At 39.7% G+C, this 26,799-nt stretch overlaps 1 protein-coding gene across 7 annotated transcripts in view; it reads left to right on the forward strand.

Moving 5' to 3' along the window:
• UIMC1 (ubiquitin interaction motif containing 1) overlaps positions 1–26,799 on the forward strand; it is a 99,015-nt gene that overhangs the window by 29,095 nt on the left and 43,121 nt on the right. For 6 of the 7 annotated variants that reach the window (XM_031935459.1, XM_031935460.1, XM_031935461.1 and 3 more), the window contains exons 4-9: positions 5,551–5,675; positions 6,699–6,804; positions 7,115–7,848; positions 15,933–15,994; positions 18,056–18,132; positions 22,611–22,714. In XM_031935459.1, coding sequence (XP_031791319.1) covers positions 5,551–5,675; positions 6,699–6,804; positions 7,115–7,848; positions 15,933–15,994; positions 18,056–18,132; positions 22,611–22,714 — 1,208 coding nt within the window. The remainder of the gene's footprint in view (positions 1–5,550; positions 5,676–6,698; positions 6,805–7,114; positions 7,849–15,932; positions 15,995–18,055; positions 18,133–22,610; positions 22,715–26,799) is intronic. The other variant, XM_031935465.1, reaches the window with a different exon arrangement.

Below are 26,799 nucleotides of genomic sequence, written 5' to 3' on the forward strand. Positions count from 1 at the left end.
AGTTTGGGCCTCCCAGTGTTGGGATTACAGGCGCCAGCCACCAGTTAGCCCCCCCCATTCTGAATCTTACTGAGCAGCAAAATCTGTTTTTATGATTTCTTTTTTTTTTTTTTGAGATGGAGTCATGCTCTGTCACCCAGGCTGAGTGCACTGGTGTGATCTTGGCTCACTGCAACCTCTGCCTCCTGTGTTCATACGATTCTCCCACCTCAGCCTCCTGAGTAGCTGGGCCTATAGGCACACGTCACTATACCCTGCTAATGTTTGCCAGGCTAATCTCCAGCTCCTGACCTCAAGCGATCCACCCGCCTCAGCCTCCCAAACTGCTGGGATTATAGGCATGAGCCACCACGCCTGGCCAGAACAGAAGTTTTAAACTTTGATGTGGTCCATTTTTTTCTCTTATGGTTTTTTTCTTTCTGTGTCCTAAGAAATCTTTGACTACACTAAGGTTATGAAGATTTCCACCTATTTTCTTCTGGAAATTTTATAGTTTTAGCTTTAGCATTTAGATTTCTAATCCATTTTGAGTTTTTGTATATGATGCAAGGTAAGAGTTAAGGTTCATTTTTTTTCCATATGGGTATCCAATCATTCTTGTACCATTTGTTGAAAAGACTGTCCTTTCCTTATGTTGAAAACCAATGCATGGGTCTATTTCTGAATTTTCTGTTCTTTTCCATTTATTTATGTTTGTCATTATGCCATACCACACTGTCTTCATTACTGTAGCTTTATAATATCTTAAAATCAGGTAGTATAATTCTTCCAACTTTATTTTAAAAATTGTTTTAATCTGGGTCCTTTGCATTCCTGTATAAATTTAATTTTATTATTTGTTTATTATTATTATTTTTTGAGACAGGGTCCCACTCTGTCACCCAGGCTGGAATATAGTGGTATGAGTGCAGCACACTGTAGTCTCAACTTCCTAGGCTCAAGTGGTCTTCCAGCCTTAGCCTCCTGAGTAGCTGGGACTAACAGGCATGCATCACCATACCCAGCTAACTTTTATTTTTTCTTTCTTTTTGAGACAGGGTCTTCCTCTGTTGCCCAGGTTGGAATGCAGTGGCTCACTACAACCTCTGCCTCCTGGGCTCAAGCGATCCACCTCAGCCTCCCAAGTAGCTAGGACCACAGGTGTATACCACCACACCCAGCTAGTTTTTTATTATTTGTCGAGATAAGATCTTACTATGTTGCCCAGGCTGGTCTTGAACTGCTGGGCTCAAGTGATTCTCCCACTTCTGCCTCCTGAGTAGCTGGGACTATAGGTGTGCATCACCACACCCAACTATTTTTTAAAATTTATTTTCTTCTTTTCTTTTCTTTCTTTCTTTTTTTTGAGACAGGGTCTCGCTTTGTCACCTATGCTGAAATGCATTGGTGTGATCTTGGCTCACTGCAGCCTCAACCACCTGGACTTGAGCAATTATAGGCGTGAGCCACTGCACCGGCCCTCTTTTTCATTGTTACTCTCCTGAGGTGCCTTTTTAGACTATCTTTCCCTCTAACCGCTGCCTTCCCCATGATATTTTAATACCATAGATATGTATTCTATTTATGTACTGATTGTATGTCTGTATTTTATACATAAGATTTTTTTTTTTTTGACCTCCAAGAACCAATTTTTGTCCACTTGGGAATGGTATCACTCTTGTTGAGAATGCGTGATAGAAGTTGCCAGACTTGGCCTTGCGCAGTGGCTCATGCCTGTGATCCCAGCACTTTGGGAGGCCGAGACAGGAGGATCACCTGAGGTCAGGAGTTTGAGACCAGGCTGGCCAACATGGTGAAACCTCGTCTCTACTAAAAATACAAAAATTAGCCAGGCCTGGTGGTGGGCACCTATAATCCCAGCTACTCAAGAGGCTGAGGCAGGAGAATCACTTGGACCTGGGAGGCGGAGGTTGCAGTGAGCCGAGATCATGCCACTGCACTCCAGCCTGGGCGACAGAGAGAGATGCCATGTAAGAAAAAAAAAAAAAAGGTTGCTAGACTTACTGGTATAAAATCATTCATAGTATTCCCTTATTTACTCTTTTAATGACTGTAGAATTTGTAATCTTGTTTCCCCTTTTATTCTTGGTATTGTTAATTGGTGTTGTGTTTTTGTTCTTGAGCAGTTTAGTTAGAGGTTTATGCATTTTAATTTTTAAATTTTTTTGATTTTTTGAGATGGAGTGTTGTTCTGTCGCCCAGGTTGGAGTGCAGTTGCACGATCTTGGCTCACTGCAACCTCTGCCTCCCGGGTTCAAGTGATTCTCCTACGTCAACCTCCCAAGTAGCTGGGATTACAGGCGCCCACCACCACGCCTGGCTAATTTTTGTATTTTTAGTAGAGACGAGGTTTCACCATGTTGGCCAGGCTGGTTTCAAACTCCTGACCTCGGGTAATCTGCCCGGCTTGGCCTCCGAAAGTGCTGGGATTAGAGGCATGAGCCTCTGCTTCTGCCTGAGGTTTATGCATTTTATTGACCTTTTTGTAGAATTGATTTTTTTTTTTTTTTTGAGATGGAGTCTCTCTGTCCCCCAGGCTGGAGTGCAGTGGTGCATCTCAGCTCACTGCAAGCTCCGCCTCCCGGGTTCACGCCATTCTCCTGCCTCAGCCTGGCGAGTAGCTGGGACTACAGGTGCTTGCCACTGCGCCTGGCTGATTTTTTTGTATTTTTTTAGTTGAGATGAAGTTTCACTGTGTTAGCCAGGATGGTCTTGATCTCATGACCTCGTGGTCCACCCACCTCGTCCTCCCAAAGTGCTGGGATTATAGGCATGAGCCGCTGCGCCCGGCCAGAATTAATTTTTTGTTTAATTTTTTCTGTGTTGTATGCCCATCTTTCATTTTATTGATTTCTTTCTGTTCTTTATGTTTTTTTTCTTTCCACTTACTTGGGTTAATTTTACTCTTTATATTCTAGCATTTTAAGGTGGGAAACTTGGATTACTGATTTTAAAATTTTGCCTTATACGAGCATGGAAAACTATAAATTTCCCTATAAATGTGGCTTTTGTTGCATCCTACAGATTCTGATGTTTTCATTTTCATTAAGGTCATTTCAAATTCAGTTGGGTGCATTTTTTATGTTTGGATTCAATTTTAGTGATCCCCTGTACTTGTTGATTTCATATTACTAAAACATGTTTAAGATTTGTGTGATTCCATAAGTCAAAGTTATACAAAAAGATATAGTCAAAGAAGTGTCATTTCCTCCCTTGTGCCCTTCACTCTGTTCTCAACCACTGGTAGGTAATCATTTGCATTAGTTTCTGGTTTATCTTTCTTTCTTTTTTTTTTTTTTTTTGTGAGACCAGAGAGTCTCTGTGTCACTCAGGCTGGAGTGCAGTAGTGTGATCTTGGCTTGCCTCCTAGGTTCAAGGGATTCTCCTGTCTCAGTCTCCAGAGTAGCTGGGACTACAAGCGCACGCCACTGTGCCCGGCTAATTTTTGTATTTTTAGCAGAGACAGGCTTTTGCCATGTTGTCCAGGCTGGTCTCGAACCCCTGACCTCAGGTGATCTGCGTGCGTGCTGCAATCTCCCAAAGTGCTGGGATTACAGGTGTGAGCCACCATGCGCAGCCTATTTCTGGTTTATCTTTCTTATGTGACACTGTACAAATAAATAGGTGTGTGTGCATTTTCTTATTTCTCCTTCCTTATGTGAAAGGTGGCATATTATCCATAAATTCTTTTGTACTTTATTTTTTACTTAATAACATATCCTTGAAATAACTTTATTCCCAGTCCATAGATATATTCCTTGTTCTTTTTTATAACTGTATGTATGTGTACTACAGTTTATGGTTATTAAATAGATTCCAGTGTTTGGCAAATTTGAACATTGCTGCAATGATATACTCCTTTTAATTTGAAGTGTATCTTTAGGGTAAGTTGCTAGAAGTGAGATTGCTAGGTCAAAGGGTAACTTTATGTAGTTTGTTAGACATTACCAAATCCCCCTCCATAAACAACATCCAAAATGGTGATATTCTAATTGTCATTTCTTTTACATTTTTTTTAACTGTAATAATTTCTATAAAGAGGAGCTTTTAATCTGCTTGGTTACCTAGTAGTATAACTTGTGTAGACAAAGTAGGGTAAAAGCAATTCGTTTTTTTTTTTTTTTTTTTTTTTTTTTTTTGAGACGGAGTCTCGCTTTATCACCCAGGCTGGAGTGCAGTGGCATGATCTCGGCTCACTGCAAACTCCGCCTCCCGGGTTCAAGCCATTCTCCTGCCTCAGCCTCCCGAGTAGCTGGAACTACAGGTGCCTGCCACCACGCCCGGCTAATTTTTTGTGTTTTTAGTAGAGATAGGGTTTCACCATGTTAGCCAGGATGGTCTCAATCTCGTGACCTCGTGATCCGCCCGCCTCGGCCTCCCAAAGTGCTGGGATTACAGGCATGAGCCACCACGCCTTATCAGTTTTCAAATAGTTGATTCACTAACATTCTTCAACAGTGACTGGTTAGTCAATGTCTTTTTAAAAAAATATTAGTATGAACTTACAGGTTTTTGTTTTTTGTTTTTTATTGAGATAGAGTCTTGCTTTTGTCACCTAGGGTGGAGTGCAATTGCACAATTTCGGCTCACTGCAACTCCGCCTCCCGGATTCAAGTGATTCACCTTCCTCAGCTTCCCAAGTAGCTGGGATTACAGGCGCCCACCACCACGCCTGGCTAATTTTTGTATTTTTAGTAGAGATGAGGTTTCACCATGTTGTCCATGATGATCTCAAACTCCCGACCTCACATGATCATCCCACCTTGGCCTCCCACCGTCCTGGGATTACAGGCATGAGCCACCACACCTGGCCTGAACTTACAGATGTAAATATATTTGATGTAGTTGAATGCATTGCATTCATTATCTTTATTGATGCTCCAGTTTCATTTTTGGCCAGTGAAGAGTCTTTAATTGGCTCCTAAGTTCTTTCCATATGACTCTAGTAGTGTCTAATAGATTCCTTGCTTACATCTGTGACAAATATTCTAGCTCATCTTGTTCATTTCATGCTTTGGACTTGGGGCCACCCATTTCTTCAGTGTACCCCAGTTTCTTTTAAATGGAAAATGGTGTCTGGAGACCACGTTCTTATCACTAGGGATGTTCTTTTCTACTGGGTAAATCAGAGGATTCTGAGTACTAAAATTATTCTGGCTAAATGTTGAGCATAAAGCATTGTGGTATTTAGTAAAAAGCTCTAGAGTGGGCATTAATTCCTCTGTTTATTCATTGAGCAAATATTTATTACGTACCCTATGCCCAGCACTTTTTTATGTGCTGGAGGTATAACAGTGAACAATGTAGGTAAAAACTCTGCCTTCATGGGAGCTTACAGCCTAGTTAACCCAGGATTCTTGTTGTAACTGCTGCTAATTACCTTGACCAACACCTTACCTTTTGGGGTTTTCCTTCTTTATAAGATTATAAAATTGTACTAAGTGGTCTTGTAATGTCTTCAGTTGAAAAGTTTCATAATTCTCTTTCTTGCCTCCATGCTTATTCAATGTTTGTGGTGTCCCTCTCTCTCTTTTCCCTGTCCTCTTACAGAGATGACAGAAGAAGAACAGTTTGCTCTGGCTCTCAAAATGAGTGAGCAGGAAGCTAGGGAGGTGAACAGCCAGGAGGAGGAAGAAGAGGAGCTCTTGAGGAAAGCCATTGCTGAAAGCCTGAATGTAAATATGCCATGTTGCAAAAGTTTGTGGAGATTGATCAGCAATATTTTAGACTTCTGTGGTGTCGTAGTTGCATTAGGAACTAGCTGTAGTCTTATAGGGTTTTCACCTAACAGAAATTCCCATAGTAATTTTTTAAAGTCTGTGTTGAATTGTTGGTTAACCTAATTTGAAGTGTTTTGTTAATTCTATATGAAAGAGTTTTCTTCCACCCCATGGATTTTTCAGTTCATGGTTGAAAAGAATTATCATAAGTTGACAGCTTCTGAAAAGACTTACTGAATACCAGGAACCCAAAAGGCAGCAAGATAAGATGTGAACTTCTCCTGTTTTGTGGGAGAGCAAAGGGAATGAGAACTAGAGGTGGGTTATGGGAAGAAAGAATGGGCAGTTTTTAAAAAATAATCAAATAAAGTTAAATTGTCATTTGAATATGCACAACTGAATTTTTTTTTTTTTTTGAGATGGAGTCTCACTCTGTTGCCCAGGCTGGAGTACGGTCTCAGCTCACTGCAACCTCTACCTCCTGGGTTCAAGCAGTTCTCCTGCCTCAGCCTCCCAAGTAGCTGGGATTATAGACGACCACCACCACACCCAGCTAATTTTTTGTATTTTCAATAGAGACGGGGTTTCACCATGTTGGCAAGGCTGGTCTGGAACTCCCGACCAGACTGATTGGGATCCGCCTGCCTCGGCCTCCCAAAGTACTGGGATTACAAGCATTAGCCGTCGTGCCCAGCCTGAAATGATTTTAAATGTGAAGGATACTTGCCAGTGGTAGGTCCTGAACCATCTTTTATGCCATTTGCCTCCCTATTTTAAAAAAGGGTTTAGTATAGCGATCTAGTACAATACGTTACACGTAGACATTCAGTATGTGTTCTGAGATTAAATTGAGCCATTTACATTTTGGAGAAGAGAAATTCTTATGAACAGTGGCCTGCCATTTTGTCCTTCCTGTGACCCTTCATATAGAGTTATTTTAATGATAAACTTGGTCTGGTATGGGATCACTTGTTTCAGAGTTGCCGGCCTTCTGATGCTTCTGCTACCAGATCTCGACCTCTGGCCACTGGACCATCTTCCCAGTCCCACCAAGAGAAAACCACAGACTCTGGGATCACTGAAGGCATGTCTCCGTGTTCTGACTCCTTCCATTCATCAAGTATAACTGTACCACAGGGATCTCATGCTGAGAGTAGATATACAGAAGTACCCCAGATCCTTTTGGTGATAATAAAGAAGTTAAATCAGGAAATAGTTGAGATCATAAGAATATCCAGCATACTTTTATTTCCAAGGAAAAAACCAACATTTGGTTAAACCCAAAGAAGAGCCTTTCTTACCCATATTATGTAATTCTTGGTAAGTGATAGCTTACCAAGCCCTCCTAATAAAAAAGTTTGTCCTTAGCCCTACTTTTTCTCAAATACCTACAGGCATATGGCAGCTGGTACCTCCATCACTGTTTAAAGGCTCACATATCAGTCAGGGAAACGAGGCTGAGGAAAGAGAGGAGCCTTGGGACCACACTGAAAAAACTGAAGAGGAGCCGGTCTCTGGCAGCTCAGGAAGCTGGGACCAGTCGAGCCAGCCAGTGTTTGAGAATGTGAACGTTAAATCTTTTGACAGATGTACTGGCCACTTGGCTGAGCACACACAGTGTGGGAAGCCACAGGAAAGTACTGGGAGGGGTTCTTTTCTCAGAGCTGCCCAGGGTAGTGGGGACACATCTAGGCACTGTCTGCCTACCCTAGCAGATGCCAAAGGTCTCCAGGACATTGGGGGCACTGTGAACTACTTCTGGGGTATTCCATTCTGCCCTGATGGAGTAGACCCTAACCAGTATACCAGGGTCATTCTCTGCCAGTTGGAGGTTTATCAAAAGAGCCTGAAAATGGCTCAGAGGCAGCTCTTAAAAAAAAAAGGTTTTGGGGAACCAGTGTTACCTAGACCTCCTTCTCTGATCCAGAATGAATGTGGCCAAGGAGAGCAGGCTAGTGAAAAAAATGAATGCATCTCAGAAGATATGGGAGATGAAGACAAAGAGGAGAGGCAGGAGTCTAGGGCATCTGACTGGCACTCAAAAACCAAGGATTTCCAGGAAAGCTCAATTAAAAGCTTGAAAGAGAAACTTTTGTTGGAGGAAGAACCAACAACCAGTCATGGTCAGGTAAGGGTCAGTGATGCTGTAATTAAGGATGATTTATTCACAGATTAAAACAAGGATTATTTTGGCTATCTGTTATTTTTGTGGTCTTCCTCTCCTTGATTATTAAAGTAATACATGTTCACTATAGAAAATTAGGAAAGTACAAGAGAATATAAAGAAGAAAAAAACTACCATTTCTTTTTTTTTTGAGTTGGAGTCTCACTCTGCCGCCCAGGCGCGATCTTTGGCTCACTGCAACCTCCACCTCCCAGGTTCAAGCAATTGTCCTGCCTCAGCTTCCTGAGTAGCTGGGATTACAGGCGCCTGCCATTGTGCCTGGCTCATTTTTGTATTTTTAGTAGAGATGGAGTTTTACCATGTTGGCTAGGCTGGTCTTGAACTCCTGACCTTGTGATCTGCACGCTTCGGCCTCCCAAAGTGTTGGGATTATAGGCATGAGCTGCCACACCTGGCCAATCATCATTATTTCTATGCATACAAAAATGCATTAACAATATTTTTGAACAAAATGAAGACTGTTCTGTGTAAGTTTTGTTCCTCCCCCTACTTTATAGTTTATCTTAGATCAGTTCTTAATATATGACATTCTACCATAGATACACCATAATTTATTTTTTGTTTAAATTTTTTTTTTTTGGAAGACAAGGTCTCGCTCTGTCACCCAGGCTAGGGTGCACCGATGCCATCTTGGGTCCTTGCAGCCTCCACCTCTGGGCTCAAGCGATCCCCCAACCTCAGCCCCTTGCGGTAGCTGGGACCACAGGTGCACGCTGCCACGCTGAGCTAATTTTTATATTTTTTGTAGAGATGAAGTTTGACCTTGTTGCCCAGGCTGTTCTTGAACTCCTGTACTCAAGCCATCCACCCACCTCGGTCTCTTAAAGTGCTGGCAATATAGGCATGAGCCAACACGCCTGGTGTAAAAATTTTCTTTTTTTTTTTTGAGATGGATGCATTTTATTGACCTTTTCGTAGAATTGATTTTTTGTTTTTTTTTTGAGACGGAGTTTTGCTCTGTTGCCCAGGCTGGGGTGCAGTGGCATGATCTCTGCTCACTGTAAGCTCTGCCTCCCGGGTTCACGCCATTCTCCTGCCTCAGCCTCCTGAGTAGCTGGGACTACAGGCGCCTGCCACCACACCTGGCTATTTTTTGTAGTTTTAGTAGAGATGGGGTTTCACCGTGTTAGCCAGGATGGTCTTGATCTCCTGACCTCGTGATCCGCCCACCTCGGCCTCCCAAAGTGCTGGGATTACAGGCGTGAGCCACTGTGCCCAACGTAAAAATTTTTATTATTTCTAAAAAGTTAAATTTTTGAATAGGTAACAATATTCACATGGCTCAAAATTCAAAAATATGTAAGTAAAAAGTCTTAACTTTTCTCTCTATCACCCAGCCAGCCAGTTCCCCTCTCTGGACTCAATTTGTGTTACTAGTTCTAGCGTATCCTTCCAAGATACTTTATCTGGTACAAACAGAGTACATATTCTTTTCCCTACCTTCTTTTACACAAATGATTTACACATTATTTTCTACTTTTTTCATTTAATATCCTAATGAGATCATTACATAACAGTATATAAAGAATTTCTTCATCCTTTTTTTTTTGGATGTGAAAAATACCATATATGGATTTGTCAGAGTTTACTATTACAAATAGTAAAATGTCCAGAAGACATTTCATCCACGTGGAAGATATTTGTATTATATGATAATTTTCTGTAACTATAATTGGTGGACCAAAAAATGTATTTATAATTTCATTAGCTGTTGTCAAATTGCCCTTCATAGAGATCATGTACATTTACATTCCCACTGGCAGTGTATGAATACTAGTTTCTGCATACCCACAGTAATGCAGTATTGTCAGACTTCTTGATCTTTGCCAGTCTTGAGAGATGAAAAATGGCGTCTCAGTGTAGTCTTAATTTGCATATCTCTTACTTTTTGTGAGGCTGAACTTTTTTCTCACATGTCTAAGACCCATTTATTTGTATTTACTTTTTTGTCTATTAGATCTTAATGATCATTTTTCTTTTTTGATAATCTGTTGATTTGTGGATACCTTTTATATCGTAGAGAAAGTAGTCCTTTGTGATATGAAGTAAGGATAGTTTCCCAGTTATTTTTTCCCGCTACATAATGGTGTATATTTCTTATTTTGCTTGTAATGGTTTTGAATAATTTATTGAAACCAATCTTCTTTTTGGTACGTTTAGTTTGCTTTTTCTGACGTAGCTTCATTATATTGTATATGAAAGCTTATATCTTATTTTTCCCTTTGAATATTATAAAAGCAATAATATAAACTCTTTGTATATAAATTGTAATTTTAAAGAGGATTCTGTTTTATGACTATACTATTTTTTCGTGCTATTTCTGTTACCAGACTTTGACTTTTGGTTTTGTTTTATTATTGTGTTATTCTGTCTTTCTTGTGTTATGATAAAGGTTCAAGAAATGGTAACTTTGAGGAGCTTCATAGAATAGAGAACATGGATTTGGAGTTGAGTTCTGATTTTTGTGTTTAAGTAATTTGTGTGTTTTTGAGCAAGTCACTTAACCTGTTTGAATCCCAGTTTTACATCTATAAAATGGGAATAACAATTCCTGTCTTTCGACTGTTACTTTAATGATTGAAGTGAATTTGTGTAAAATGTCTACTACAATGCTTAGGAGTTTATAGGCACTGAACAACTGGTAATTCTCTCTAAGGGATCGAAGGTCATTCACTGGGGGGATGCCTCTAGGAATCATTATTTCCTAGTAACCATCTTCATTCACATTCTGGAAAGATTGTTGTCTGGGAAGAGAAGGCATTTTTATTTTTTTATTTTTATTTTTTTTCTGAAGGTATATCAGCGAAGAAGCCGTTTTTAAGAAATAGTTCTTTTAGTGACTGGCTTCTTTTCCAAAGGAAAGTTACATGATGCTTATGATGAATGTTCAGTTTGTTCTTTCCAATTCAGAGATGCTGTTTCTTAAAATAATACATTAACTCCAAAGAGTGACACTTAATGATTTATTGTAATTCAAGTTGTTAGCTTGAAAGATCCCAGGGGCCAGAGCTCTAGATCACAGACTTGTGTCAAGTTCTGTGTTGTGTCAAGATTGAAAGTAGTGCCTTTGCAGTAGCCTGGAAGTAGTCAAAATCTAGTGGATGGTCTTAATTAGATTGAGGTTCTTTGACTCTTAACTTCATGACCAGGCCACCAAATACTACAGGTAGTATTATCAGTTGGTACTATTTACTACAGTAAACTGAATTAAGCTAGCTTAATTAAAAAGAGGACTGGGCTAGGCACAATGGCTAATGCCTGTAATCCCAGCACTTTGGGAAGCTGAGGCAGGAGAATTCATTTGAGCTTGGGAGTTTGAGACCAACCTAGGCAACACAGTGAGACCTCGTCTCTATTAAAATAAATAAATTAAGGAAACGGGGTATCTCAGAAGTTTTGTTGTTTTTTTTTGAGATGGAGTCTCGCTCTGTCACCCAGGCTGGAGTGCAGTGGTGCAGTCTCGGCTCACTGCAAGCTCTGCCTCCCGGGTTCATGCCATTCTTCTGCCTCAGCCTCCCGAGTAGCTGGGACTACAAGTGCCTGCCACCACACCTGGCTAATTTTTTTGTGTTTTTAGTAGAGACGGGGTTTCACCATGTCAGCCAGGATGATCTCGATCTCCTGACCTTGTGATCCGCCCGCCTGGGCCTCCCAAAGTGCTGGGATTACAGGCGTGAGCCACCGCATCCGGCCTTAGAAGTTTTAAAATAGAACTATAACCAGGCCCAAAGAAGGTACCGGGCATCTATGAGTTTTCTGTGTCTCATGGTTATATTGTGTCTGCTTCATTTTTCTCCCTGCAGACTTAGCATTCTTTGCTTTTGTTTTTCAGGTGTCGGTTGAAGACACTGAGCCTATAGCTCTCAAAACTTATTACAGGTTACAGGAGACTTAATCTCCCCCAATTCCAATTTTAAATTTTCAGGAAAGGATTTATGGCCTATTTGGTGTCAGTAGCCTAGTCATCTGTGGCCTGAAGGAAGTTACTTGTCAAATTGGCTGTGAGCCCACTGCTAGTGGGATGGGAGCGGTGAGGGACAGTCCTCAGTGAAAGGAGACAAGGCAGGCAACCTAGTAAGTGTATGGATATTAACTTTAATTTTAGAAATCACTTGGAGATGTTAAAAAATGCTGAAAAGTTTAAAGAGTATTACCTATTTTTTGTATGGTTCAGATCATATTATTTAACATTATGTAAACATTTTCTCATGTTAAATTATATATTTTACTTTTAATGGCTATATTGTATTTCAGTTTATGAATTTACCATAATATTTTAAACATTTTTCTATTGCTGGATATTTCAGTTGTGATATCTTTCTACATGAAACTTTTCTTTATTCCTGATTGGTGTACTTAGGCATAAGAGCCATTAAAATGATGGGTTAAAGACTTACGAACATAAAGACTTGATATTTATTGCCAAATTGCTTGTCAGAAAGGCTGTTAAAATTTGTATTCTCTCGGCCGGGCGCGGTGGCTCAAGCCTGTAATCCCAGCACTTTGGGAGGCCGAGACGGGCGGATCACGAGGTCAGGAGATCGAGACCATCCTGGCTAACACGGTGAAACCCCATCTCTACTAAAAATACAAAAAACTAGCCGGGCGAGGTGGCGGGCGCCTGTAGTCCCAGCTACTCCGGAGGCTGAGGCAGGAGAATGGCGTAAACCCGGGAGGCGGAGCTTGCAGTGAGCTGAGATCTGGCCACTGCACTCCAGCCTGGGCAACAGAGCGAGACTCCGTCTCAAAAAAAAAAAAAAAAAAAGAATTCATTTGTTAAACATTCTCTATTGAATACAGCTTTGCTGGAGCTGCCTGTATTTGAGACTTCTTGGTTGATAGAGATAGCAGGAGAGTCTCAAAATTAGGGACTCAGAAAACCATTCACTTTGAGGCAAATGACTTAGTCTATATTAAGGTTAATAAAGCTTTAGAATCAAGATGATAACTGGTTTTTGACATCACTGAGACAAGATAAAGTTGCTAATGAAGGCCTATAGATCACCTTGAGAGCATTATGGCAAGGAGTTGGAAGGGGTAGTATGTTGATGTGATTACTACTTTTCAGATTCTGATTCTTAATTTTTCAGTCAGGATAGTAGAATTTTTTTTATCAGAAATGACCAGATTGTGTGGGGTTGTAAAAACTGACTTTGATTTGCCAAACTTAACGCTGATGTATGTATACAAAATGACAGTTTATTAATTTATTATGGAATAGAGACATTTTCAGTGACCAGAGTACTCAGATCTGTATCTACTGTCTTCTAGAATGACAGTATCTGGAGGGTTGAAATAATCAGAAAATGGAATTTTTAAGGGATGATTCAACTAGTCTGTGGAAAAACCTAATAAACTTCCACTGTCACACAATAGAGGACATTTATGTGATGACCAGATGATGTATCTATTCATTTTCACTTTTTTTTTTTTTTTTTTAAAGATGGAGTTTCACTCTGTCACCTAGGCTGGAGTGCAGTGACACATGATCTCGGCTCACTGCAACCTCCACCTCCTGGGTTCAAGCGATTTCCTGCCTCAGCCTCCTGAGTAGCTGGGATCACAGGCATGCACCACCACGCCTGGCTATTTTTTATATTTTTTGTAGAGACGGGGTTTCACCATGTTGACCAGTCTGGTCTTGAACTCCTGGCCTCTAGTCATCCGCCCACCTCGGCCTCCCAAAGTTCTCGGGTTACAGATGTGATCCACTCTGCCCAGCCCCAATTTCACTTTTAAGTATTAAAAATACCCTTTGATAATAATTCTTTGAATTTTTTTTTTTAAAGATTCAATGCAAGCCATCCCTTCCTTATTAACATATTTCTTCAGGAAGAAGATGTCTTGATTAGGCCACAGATTCCTTAAATTTTTATTTCTGCCACGCTTTCCTGTTCACCTTGATTACATTTGGGTAGTCTAAATTTTATTTGCTTATTTTGCTATCTTATGTTCATATTCTGGAAGAACCTCACTTTATGTTTGTATTACTGCCATTGAGGTATAAATTTCTAAATTAAAATGTATTGAAATGAAGACATTCTTGGGATTCTGCATTGAAATTATTAGGAAGAGGACCATCTGAGTAAGCAATATAATAGTAGTTTTGAGTGCATGGGTTTTAGAGTCAGGCAAGTCTCAGCTCTACGATTTTGACCAGCTATATGATTTGAGGCAAATTATTTAACTTCTCGAAGTTTCACTTATTTTTAAAATAATTTAATGGTTTTTGCTTCTTAAGTGGCTCGTGAAAATTAAAGGAGATAAGGAATGTAAAGTGATTAGCACAGGCCTGGCACTGAATAGAAGCACAATAATTTTGTTTGTTTGTTTGAGACAGAGTTTCACTCGTCACCCAGGCTGGAGTGCAGTGGCGCGATCTCGGCTCACTGCAACCTCTACCTTCTGGGTTCAAGTGATTCTCCTGTCTCAGCCTCCCAAGTAGCTGGGATTAGAGGCGTGAGCCACCACGCCCGGCTAATTTTGTATTTGTAGTAGAGACAGGCTTTCTCCATGTTGGTCAGACTGGTCTTGAACTCCTGACCTCAGGTGATCCGCCTGCCTCGGCCTCCCAAAGTGCTGGGATTATAGGCATGAGCAAAAAATTATAGGCGAAAGCACAATAATTTTTTTAAAACAATTACACTGAGAAGGTTTGAGATATGCTTTAGCCTAAGGCAGAGATGGAGGTGCCTTATAACTAACTTACTGGTGTCTTGATTGCATCTAAAGACCAAGGCTAGTCATTATAAAATTCTATTAAATGGACACTAGGTGCCAGCATTTCCTTCCTTCCTTCCTTCTTTCCTTCCTTCCTTCCTTCCTTCCTTCCTTCCTTCCTTCCTTCCTCCCTCCCTCCCTCCCTCCCTTCCTTCCCTTCCTTCCCTTCCTTCCCTTCCTTTCCTTCCCTTCCTTCCTTCCTTTCTTTCTTAGAGCTCAATAAAAGCCTTGTCACCCCTGAGTTTTTCAAAGGAAGAGACAGGTTAAGTATTTATTGCTGTTGTATTTTAGTCCTTTGGTAGTTTGGTTAAGTCTTATTTTTCATAATGACTATATTCCATATTGTACAACTTTCCTTTTGACTGAAAACTCATCTATTCCTGATTTTTAAGTGTATTTCATCATTTACCTGAATGGTGGCGAGATTCAGAGAGAGATACCTAACTTGTTTAGGTTATTTATATCTTATTAGGAAACCTTGAAAACTTCAGCTGATAGCTTTATGTCTAGTGGAAGAAGCCTCACAGCACAGGCACTTCCTCAGAAGTCTGCCTAAGGCAGCAGTAGCTGCTTTTTCGGTGATCTTCTGTGCATGTATGTTTAATGAGTTGGTATTTGCACCAACTCTACCATTACTCAATGAAAATAATTTTTGAATCAGTGAGAATAATCTTTCCTTATATAGTCCCTATTCATTACATTTCTGAAAAGATAATCCTGTAGCCAGATATAAAAACCATAGTGGCAGATTTGTAGCAAAAAGAATCTTTATAAGCTTCCCTTTAGATGGCCTATGTTATGGCTTGGTTTTTCTCAAAGATCATGGACTGCAGTGTTTATCTCAACTCAGTATTTCCTTTGAAAATTGGACTTTTCTCTATATTTTTCTTTCCCCCTACACAAAATTTTCGATTGTTTTTCTGAAATCATAATACATTTGACTTACTAATTAATATTGATATAGGTCTTGCATTTTATGAAGTGCATTGCATGCATTATCTTGTTTAATTTTCATGACACTCTGTGAGACAATTGTTAATACCCATTTTAAGATGAGGAAAGAGATTCAGAAGTCCCTTACCCAATCACAAAGTTAGTAAGTGATTTAGTTCGGATTTAAATACCAGTCTTCTGACTTTACAGGATGTGCCTATTTTACTGAAATTTGCTGACTTATGGAAAATATTTTCTTCTTATTGTTAATTATTGAGAGAGAACGTTGAACAATTAATTTTTTTAAAAAAAGGAAGAGAAGCCAGTTCACCTGTGCCTGTATATTTAAGATACTATGTATTATTTCTTTGCAGTCTTCCCAAGGGATTGTTGAAGAAACTTCTGAAGAGGGAAACTCTGTGCCTGCTTCACAAAGGTGAGAGATTATATGTTGCTATGAATTCTCTCCTCTGATGGTTGCCAGCATAAGGGAGATGAACCACGTGAGTGAGACTGTACATGGACAGCTTGCCAGAGAACTTTTAGTGCTTTAGTAAGTGAAGACTAGGAGAAATTTTATTAGTATCTCTAAGTTCTCAGATGTGCATCTCATAGAAGCCCAGAATATTAAGAACTGGAAGAGATCCTAGAGGTCATCTTGTCCAGGCCAGCTATCTTGGCATAAATCTTATTTACATTATTCCTGAAAAATGGTCACATCCTGCAATTCTTTTAACTAATTACACTAGTTTTCTATGCTAATTTGAAGGCTCTAGACTGATTTCTTTATAGTCCTTCTATTCTTAGCCCTTTTCTCTCTTTTCCCCAACTCTGCTTATGCTTATTTTGTCTGTATATCTAAACCTTGTATGTCTTTTAAATTTACTCTTGAGACTTACATCCTCTTTGAAGTCTTCATATTATTCAGGCCACACAGGACCTGCATCACTCTCACTGTCTGTTCTGTGCCACTTTTAATCTGTTTGTGCCTCCTATCTCCTGTAAAGGATTGTATTTGCATTACCTCCTCCATTGTTCTTGCTGATTGATTGAGGGCTTACCTTCTAAGTCTTCTTACTTTAATAATAGATAGCAATTGATTAATTATAAACTGCACTATTAACTGGATCATGCTTCCAGTTACTTTCCACTTGCCCTTTTTATCTGGTAGTTGAGTTTGAAACTTTCTCAAGAGTTTAACTTTGAACTGCATGACTGTGTTCTCCCATGTGAGAGTTGAAGCCCAATTGCCATTTGCTGTAGTCAAGGTGGTGGTCTTTCTTAGGCTTCTGGTTGATAGTACTTGGTATCCCTTCCTGGGCTAAAGAATATGGCTTTGGTTTGATTTTCCTGCTGTTAAGACAGTTTTGGAAGTGGTTTTAACAGAGTAGGCCTTCTACTCCCCGTAGGCTTCTCTGCTTTATTGTGGTGAGCCTTGTGCAGAGCAGATGTAGGTTTTAATAAATGATTATACACTTTGTCACCAGAAGAGAGTTGGAATCGCAGGCAATGTGGTTTGACTTCAAATTGATTAGCCCATTTTATAAATGTCAGAAAATTGTTTTGTGATGGACCCTTTGAATAGAGCAGTAATGTTACATGCAGAGTAAACTATGTCTGGCTTGGGTTTATAACAAATGCTATGAGATGTTTTATTTAGAGAGAAATCGCTTGTGGTTTTCTATCAGGAGTGAGTTATTTATCATGAGTTCAGTTGTAGCTATTCTCTTTGTGGTTCTTGGTTGATGTGAGGATTTTTGTTTTTAAGCACTCTTGCATACTTGATCATGCTAATGATAAAGCCCTGTGAAGCATGAGGTGACTAGCTCAGATGCTCAGATCAGCCATGTGTTCCTATGTCAGGCAGAGATTGCACATCATGAGCAGTCAGGGAAAACCAGAAGGTTGGATGAAGGAAGCCATTTATAATTAAGTTGTTGTTAGAAAAGAGATTCAATTTATGTGGGCAGATTTTTGCTGTAGGGCAGTTTGGAATTGTATTTTATTTTTGTTGCATAGAAAGCAACATCTTGAGATAAAGAGGAAATTTAACTGCAAAAGGAGGAGAAAGTTAGTGTGTTGTCAGAAGAATCTCTGTGTCTTCTCTTGTGAGTTTACAAATCTCTAGCCTTCAGAAGCTGAGATGGAGTCTGTAAAACACCTTTGACATCCTTACATTGAAGTGGAGTTTTTGTCTTCTGTGATATTCACAGATAGTTCTTACCCTTCGACCTTCCTTTGTGAAAAACTCCAAAAGGGAATTTGTTTTCATTCAGTGATTTCACTGGAACTGAAGTTTCAGTAAGCGTATTTATTTTCCATATTTCTGGACTACAGTTTTCAGTACTGATTCCTTGCTTTCCTGTTGTGCTTTTGTGGCATTAGGCAGCAAGTATCTGTGATTACCTGTGGCTTTGTGAGTGACTCACCATTGCTTTTGGCTCTATGTTCTGATTTATTTTACTGGGAATTCATTTGGGATTTGGTTCTCTTTCAGTGTTGCTCCTTTGACCAGTAAGAGAAGCTTAGTCCTTATGCCAGAGAGTTCTGCAGAAGAAATCTCTGTTTGTCCTGGTAAGTACCCCACTGTGATTTTACTGAATTTCTGATACCTATCTACCTTTTCAATCTCTGTTTGTCCTGGTAAGTACCCCACTGTGATTTTACTGAATTTCTGATACCTATCTACCTTTTCATGCCTATTAATTTTCCTCTGACTCTTCAAAACTACTCTCTGGAGGTTTATATGTAATTGATGCGTGTATGTACATATCTCCACACTCGTATACGTATATACATATAGGTGTTTTTAATGGCCGTTGGCTTTTATTCTCAATCTTTTCTCTCCTTAGGGGTAATTTAGTTTTGAAATTAACATGACTTTTTTGTCTCCTTGATTGTTGACAGACCTCATCAGAGATGGCAGTGAAACATCAGGAATAGCACTTACTTAACTGTACATTCAGAGCCTTTTGTTACTTAATTTGTTTAAATTAATTTAAATTAAATTGTTCTAAATTATTCTGTCACCTAGCTTGGAGTGTGGTGGTACAATCATAGTTCACTGCAGCCTTGAACTTAGGGGCTTAAGTAATTCTCCCTCCTTGGCCTCCCAAAGTGCTGGACTTCAGAGCTTTTTAGTAGTTAGCTTTTATATTGCCATTTGTTGGGGTCTTACTGCACAGGAGGTCCAGAAATTGAGTTTTGTGTATGTTCTGTCATTATTTTTAATCTTAGACCTAAGATGCTTAACCTTGTTAAGTGCTTTAGTGTGCTTTTTGTTAATTGTAAAAATTAAAAGATACGTACGTTGTTTTAGGCAGAAGAGATGCTTATTCAAAGTTGTACATGGATAGATTTAGATATACAAAATAATGTAAAATGAACTAAGATACTTACCATCTGAGGGAATTCCTGAATCGTTGTATAGTATGAAGCATTATTTTGTGATATGAACTACTACTTTGTAAGGAACTTGTTTTAGACTATATTTTCTGTTTTGGCTTTTCTGAAAAGATCATTAGCCTCATTCCTGTGAGATTGAGGGGCTTCCTACTGATGTTTAACTTCGAACAGCAAGTATGCAGATGTTGCGATAAGTCACGTCTGGTTTTCCTCAGGTCTCATATAGCCTATAAGGACTGGAGATAATCATAGTTTTCTTATTTTGGTTTTCTTTAATGTTTATCCACACAGACTCAAACTTCGTTTGCATGTAATCTAGGAAAGACCTATAAATATTTTTAAACATCTGGCGGTCTGTCATAAAGGTCTTTATTTATTTTAAAGATTGAACTGTGTTGGCTTTTTTTTCTTTTCTTTTTTTTTTTTTTGAGACAGAGTCTTGCCGAGGCTGGAGTGCAGTGGCGCAATCATGACTCACTGACTGTAACCTTGAACTCCTTGGCTCAAATGATCCTCCCTCCTCAGCCTCCTGACTAGCTAGGACTACAGACGTGTGCCACCACACCTAACTAATTTTTAAAATTATTATTATTATTTTTTTTTTAGTAGAGATGAGGTCTTGCTGTGTTTCTCAGGCTGGCCTTAAACTCCCAAGCTCAAGTAATCCTCCCGCTTTGGCTTCCTAAAGTGCTGGGGATTATAGGCATGAACCATTATGCTTAACCTATGTTGGTTTTTATTGAAAGTGGCTCCTTAATTCATTTGAAATGTGTTTGGATTACTGCCTGGCAATACCCACTAAGAGACTACACTACCGAGTGCTCAGATTTTGGCAGAGCACTCAAGAATGCTGTGCCACCTTTGTGAAAAGAAAGCTTCCCCCCTCTCTCTGGGGGGGGAAGTCAGTAGTCCCCTCTCTCTGGGACTACTGACTCCCTAGAAGGAAATCACTCAGTCTGTTTAGGATGATGGCGTGTGACATCACCATGGGATCTTGTAGGAGGAACCTGCAAATATATTGATCTTGAAAGGCCTAGTTAATGAGAGGGAAAGCATCTAACCTTCATACTGAGGTTAGATAGCTTTTATGATCATGACTTGCTGTCATTAGCCTGCTAATTAAGTCCAACTGTTTGCTGACATAAACCACGTCTAAATGAGATTGCAAAAGGTATTCATTACATTAATGTTCCTTTTGCTAAGAAAGTATAACTACTTCACCATGAAGCCAAACTCCTGGGTTTCTTTTTAAATATATAATTTAGAAGTTATATATATAAATTGTCTGAAAAAATTTGTTCCAAATGGGTGAAACATATATTTAGTGTAGTAGTCTGTTACCTGTTCCTATTTACTTTTGTTTCATATTTCTGACAGTTCAGGAGTCTAATATTTAAGATTACAGTATCTTTTTAGTGTTACTCACTTAGTTGAAGAAGCAGGATTATAGCCTTATGCCCACATTTTGCATACTTCTAGCATTGCTTATTTCTGAGAAGCTAATGCCCTCTTAGTTGGACATTTCAGCCATTCACAGAAAGCGTAATTGAAGACTTTTTGTTATTGCAGTAATCTAAGCAGTGAATGGTTCTTATTTTTAAATATACTGAATGTCTTTTTGAAAATACCTTTAGGGTAAGTTGACAGAGAGGATTTTGAAGTTTATGTGCTGTAAGCCTTTTTCCAGTAAGGTGGGGTGTGTGTGTGTGTGTGTGTGTCCAGTTTTCAAAAAAATTGGTGATGTATTAAAATATAGTTAATTCTGGAAATGTATTTAATCCTTTCTTAAAGATTCAGAAGATACATTAGAAACTTGCAGATGCTCTATTTGCCTAACACTGGCCATTTACTATATTTGTGAGGCACAAAAGTGCCAGTTAGAGGTACAGCAGGTATAGTGTCAGATAACAGAGAACTTACTGGATTTGCATTCTGAGATAAATTTCTGGGTTTAGTTTGGGTTCCTGTAACAAAATATTCTAGACTGAGTGGGTTATAAGCAACATAAATTTATTTCTCACAGTTCTGGGGGCTGGAGAGTCCAAGATCAAGGAGTTGGCAGATTCAGTGTCTGGTGAGAGCCGTAGATAGCAGCCTCCTGCTGGGTCCTCACATGGTGGAAAGAGGGTGAGAGCTCTCTGGAGTCCCTTATGAAAGGGCATTAATCCCATTCTTTTGAGGGAAGGTCCTATGCTCATGACCTGATTACCTTCCAAAGGTCCCATTTCCTAATATTATCTATCACATTAGGGGGTGGGATTTCAACGTATGAAGTTGGGGAGGTACACAAACATTCAGTCTGTAACTATCTTTTCCAGATACATTGGTGGTTTTGAAAGATAATTACAATTTTTTTGTTGTTGTTATATTAAGTGATACGTGTCTACAGCAGAAGTTGGCAAACTTTTTTTTTTTTTTAAGACAGGGTCTCAGTCTGTAACTCAGGCTAGAGTGCAGTGGTGTGATCATAGCTCATTACAACCTTGAACTCCTGGCCTCAAGTGATTGTCCCACCTCATCTTCCCAAAGCATTGGGATTGCAGGCATGAACGACTGTGTTCAGCCAAACTTTTTAAAAATAAAAGACTAGATAGAAATATTTTAGGCCCTATGGGCCATAGAGTCTGTTGAGACTATTTGGTTCTGGCATTTTAGTGCAAAAACAGCCATAGACAGTATATAGATGAATGAGTATGGCTGTGTTCTAATAAAACCTTACTTAGAAAAATAGGCAGCTGACAGGATTTGGCCCAAGAGCTGTATCTAGTTTTCTGGCCCCTGAACTAGACTACAAGGGACCCCATCTTACATTTTCATATTACTGGTAGCTAGTATAAAGCCTGGGACTTGATGTTCAGTTAATATTTGTTGAATTAATAGATGCTGCTTAAAGAATATATTAAAGAAAGGCTCATCTTTGTCTGGAATATATGTTCTATTTCTGGTCCCAATTTCTGTTTTTGCTTATCATCTCTTTAACCTCAGCACTAACATTGGCAGGTTCTTGTTTTCTGTCAAATCAATATACTTTAAAACTAGAATTACAGTGGAAATAAGCCAATCGATCAATTGATCAACGAATAAACAAATTGTGATATATCTATACAATGGAATGCTACTCAGCAGTAAAAAGTATGAACTATTGATATTATGTGACAACATGGGTCCATCTCAGACACATTATACTAAGTGAAAGGCTGGACGCAAAAGACCTGTGATTCTATTTATATGACATTCTAGAAAAGACAAAATTATAGGAACATAAAGTCAGCTGGTCATTGTAAAGAGTTCATTGCAGTGACCGGAGTGGTAGGAGATTGACTGTAGAGGGGTACAGAGAACTTTTTGGGGTGTTGGAAATGTTTTGTATCTTGATTATGGTAGAGGTTACATGGTATAAATGGTAGTATATAAAGGGTATACATTTGTCAAAACACATTAAACTGTATACTGAAAATTTATGAATTCTGTTATTTGTAAATTATGCCTCAGTAAAGCTTTAAGAAGAAACAAACTAAATCTATTAATATATTGCCACCACAGTATTATCACATCCTAAACTTTAGGGGAAAATAGGCATGTTTGTTTTTTTAACTACGAAAATGCAAAGTGAAAATTAATGGGATTTTAACTTTTTTAAATTACAGAGACACAGCTAAGTTCCTCTGAAACTTTTGACCTTGAAAGAGAAGTCTCTCCAGGTAGCAGAGATATCTTGGATGGAGTCAGAATAATAATAACAGATAAGGAGGTGAATATTTTCCTATTTTTTCTCAGTGGTTTCTTTCTGTTGGCAGTCCTCTCTCTGATGCAATGTTGACATTGGCTGAAAAGATTTAGGTGGCAGGGGTTTTACTTTTGGGGGCACTTATGTCAGGGAGTTTTTTTTTTTTTTTTTTTGAGATGGAGTCTCGCTCTGTTGCCCAGGCTGGAGTGAGTGAAGTGGCACAATCTCCGCTCGCTGCAAGCTCTGCCTCCCAGGTTCATGTCATTCTCCTGCCTCAGCCTCCTGAGTGCTGGGACTGCAGGTGCCCACCAGCACGCCCGGCTAATTTTTTTGTATTTATAGTAGAGACGGGGTTTCACAGTGTTCGCCAGGTTGGTCTCGATCTCCTGACCTCATGATCCGCCTGCCTCAGCCTCCCAAAGTGTTGGGATTACAGGCGTGAGCCACCGTGCCTGGCCTGGGAGAGATTTTTATAGTTAAGATTACTTCAGCATTGTTTCTAAAAATAACAGTAGTTACCATTTCTTGAGTACTTTTGTATGCATTATTATTTCTGTTAGAGATGGGGAAACAGGGGCTTAGGATGTTTAATTTGCTCTAAATCATGCTACTAATAATGATAGAAATAGAATTTGAACATGGGTTTGAGTCCAAAGTTCTAGGGCATTTATTATTATGTACCAATAAGTAACAAAGACAAACGGTCTTGGAAAAAATTACTGTGTTTGTATTATGATGTATACATAACTTTCAGCCCTAATTTGATCAGAAATGCAAAGTCAAGATAGCTGTCTGATCTATTTGCGTCATTACCTTTCCTCACTTTACATATCTGGCAGTAACTATAAAACTGACTGATACAAAAGTTCATACTTCTGATTGAGATTCTCGGTGTGTATATTTTTCTTTTTCTTTTCTTTTTATTTTTTCTCTCTTTTGGGATGGAGTTTCGCTCTGTTGTCCAGGCTAGAGTGCAGTGGCACAATCTCGGCTCACTGCAACCTCTGCCTCCCCGGTTCAAGTGGTTCTCCTGCCTGAGCCTCCCGAGTAGCTGGTATTACAGGTGCACAATGCCATGCTCAACTAATTTTTGTATATTTAGTAGAGAGGGTTTTGCCACATTGGCCAGGCTGGTATTAAACTCCTGACCTCAAGTGATCTGCCCACCTCAGCCTCCCAAAGTGCTGGGATTACAGGCGTGAGCCACCATGCTTCGTCCTTGGTGTGTATTTTTAATGTTGAGTCTAACAAAACAGTTTAACTACCTGGAATTCCTTTAAAAATTTTAAAATCTTAAAAATCTGTTGCTGTCACGAGCAGCCTGAGAGCCAAATTCCTCAGTAGAAATAAAGATTTTGGTTACATTGGTGTATACTTTCTTATCCTGTGCACCTTAAGAAAGGTTCCTTTTTGGCTGGGCGCAGTGGCTCATGCCTGTAATCCCAGCACTTTGGGAGGCTGAGGCAGGTGGATCACAAGGTCAAGAGATTGAGACCATCCTGGCCAGCGTGGTGAAACCCTGTCTCTACTGAAAATACAAAAATTAGCTGGGTGTGGTGGTGCGCACCTGTAGTCTCAGCTACTCAGGAGGCTGAGGCAGGAGAAAGGCTTGAACCCGGGAGTTGGAGGTTGCAGCGAGCCAAGATTGCGCCACTGCACTTCAGCCTGGCTACGGAGCAAGACTCCATCTCAAAAAAAAAAAAAAAAAAAAAAAAAAAGAAAGGTTCCTTTTTATACTCTGGGATTTTTGTTTGTTTGTTTTTTTCCTCCTTGAGACAAAGTCTTGCTCTTGTCTCCCAGGCTGGAGTGCGGTGGTACGATCTCGGCTCACCACAATCTCCGCCTCGTGGGTTTAAGTGATTCTCGTGCCTCAGCCTCCCGAGTAGCTGGGATTACAGGTGCCCACCACCATGCCCAGCTAATTTTTGTATTTTAGTAGAGATGGGGTTTCACCACGTTGGCCAGGCTGGTCTCAAACTCCTGACCTCAGGTGATCCACCTGCCTAGGCCTCCCAAAGTGCTGGGATTACAGGCGTGAGCCACCATGTCCAGCCTGGAATTTTTAAAAAACAGTTTTTACAGTAGAAGGTAGATCCTCTCCCTGGTCTCTGCACTGCAGGTAACTGGGTAAAAATTCTGCCTTTATGAATCATGCACACTGCCTGGTTCTCTGGAATGTGATCTGTCACAATTGACAGACCAAGATTCCCTGATGCCAGTGGTGGTAGGAAAGACGATGACACTCCCTGCTGCAGAATGACTGAGGACAGATCCTGCTTGATAATGTCAAAATGGCCTCTGGATAGTTTTCTCAGGAAGAAACAGAATCTTCTAAATGGGAATGAAGGAATGGAGTATTATTACCATAGTCATCCTAACATACAGAAGAAGCCCTTATTTAAGGCTGATTTCATACCCGTCCATGACTGCAAACCAGACTATTCTTTGTTTGGGTCAAAGAGCGTGAACCCTGTTTAGAATTTATGGTGAACATGTCTGTGTTACTACACATCAAATAGATGGAATCATGTAGCCTTTCTCCCATTGAATGTCCCCTTTTTGGTATTGCTGTTTGCTGAAGTCTGTGGATGTCCCTAAATAGTCTTAGAAGTTTTCATTAAAATAAGTTAGAGATTTGAAATCATGTACTAGTTACAAGTCACTTATTAGACAGAATGGAACACTTTATGTGCACAAAGATAGTATAGTATAAAGGGTGTGGACTCTTGCCATTGGGATCTATGTAGGTCATTTGTCCTAAAATTTCTTGTTTACTGGAAGGTGGTATGGTGTAGTACAAGTAGCTTGAGCATTGCAATTAGAAGACATGGCTTTAAATCCCAACTCCACCATGTTTTGAATGTTGCGCAAATTAATCGTTTTATTCATTCACTAGGCAGCTATTTATAGTTTGTATACTTTGTGCCAGTCATTGTTTTAGACTCTTGGGATACAAAGATAAGTAAGAAAAACAGTCCCTGCACTGAGGGTTCTGGTAAGGGAGGAGACAGACATATACACAGATAATTATAATTATAATGTGGTCTGACAAAGGTAATGATAGATTCCTAGGGCATTAGGGAAGCACAGAAGAGAAATGCCTTCCTGAATTTCAGTTCTTCATATGTAAAATGGAGGCAGAATACCTATTTTACTAGGTTGCTTTGCAGGTGAAATTAGATAAAGAATGTAAAACACGTAGCAGAGATTTGTCACAAGTAGAAGTATCATGTGGAAAGTCATATTATTTACTGCTTTGTAATATATTACTGTTTATTTATATTAGTTTACTAATGACAGAGAATTGCTCAATATTATTTGAGGTATTTGGAAATACCCATGGCACAACTGTATGTAGTCCCTCTTGATTTCTGACAATAGTCAGCTATTGATTTCTGACAATAGTCAGCTATTAATTTCTGACAATAGTCAGGAAATAGTATTTTCTGAGTATCTTGCCTGAGAGTTTCCCTTTGTGGGAGTCTTAAATATTCTCTTCTCAGAAGAGCTAACAGAAGTTATTCAGAGTCCTCCAGAGCTAGTTTAGTCAGTAAATTTTTAAGTAAACTATGTTAAGAGTTGTGTGGTAGGAAGGGGAAGATCCAGAACAAGGAGATTTCTAAGCTACACATAATTGGGTAGGGGAGGGATGGAGAGTTTGGTGATTTGCAGGACATGCTTTTGTTTTCACTGGGTTCATTTCTTAGAGTGAGGTGTGTGTGTGTGTGTTTTTTTTTATGAAGTCTGAAGTTAAGGACCAACAACCTTTAAGATGTCAATATTCAGTATCTAAGTACCTCTTTTAAAAAATAGTTATGGCCGGGCACGGTGGCTCACGCCTGTAATTCCAGCACTTTGGGAGGCCGAGGCGGGCAGATCACGAGTCAGGAGATCGAGACCATCTTGGCTAACACGGTGAAACCCCGTCTCTACTAAAAATACAAAAAATTAGCCGGGCGTGGTGGTGAGCGCCTGTAATCCCAGCCACTGGGAGGCTGAGGCAGGAGAATGGCATGAACCCGGATTGCACCACTGCACTCCTGCCTGGGTGACACGCCATTCTCCTGCCTCAGCCTCCAGAGTAGCTGGGACTACAGGCGCCCGCCACC

Source organism: Piliocolobus tephrosceles, chromosome 4, assembly GCF_002776525.5.
Source record: "Piliocolobus tephrosceles isolate RC106 chromosome 4, ASM277652v3, whole genome shotgun sequence".
Lineage (NCBI taxonomy): Eukaryota > Metazoa > Chordata > Mammalia > Primates > Cercopithecidae > Piliocolobus > Piliocolobus tephrosceles.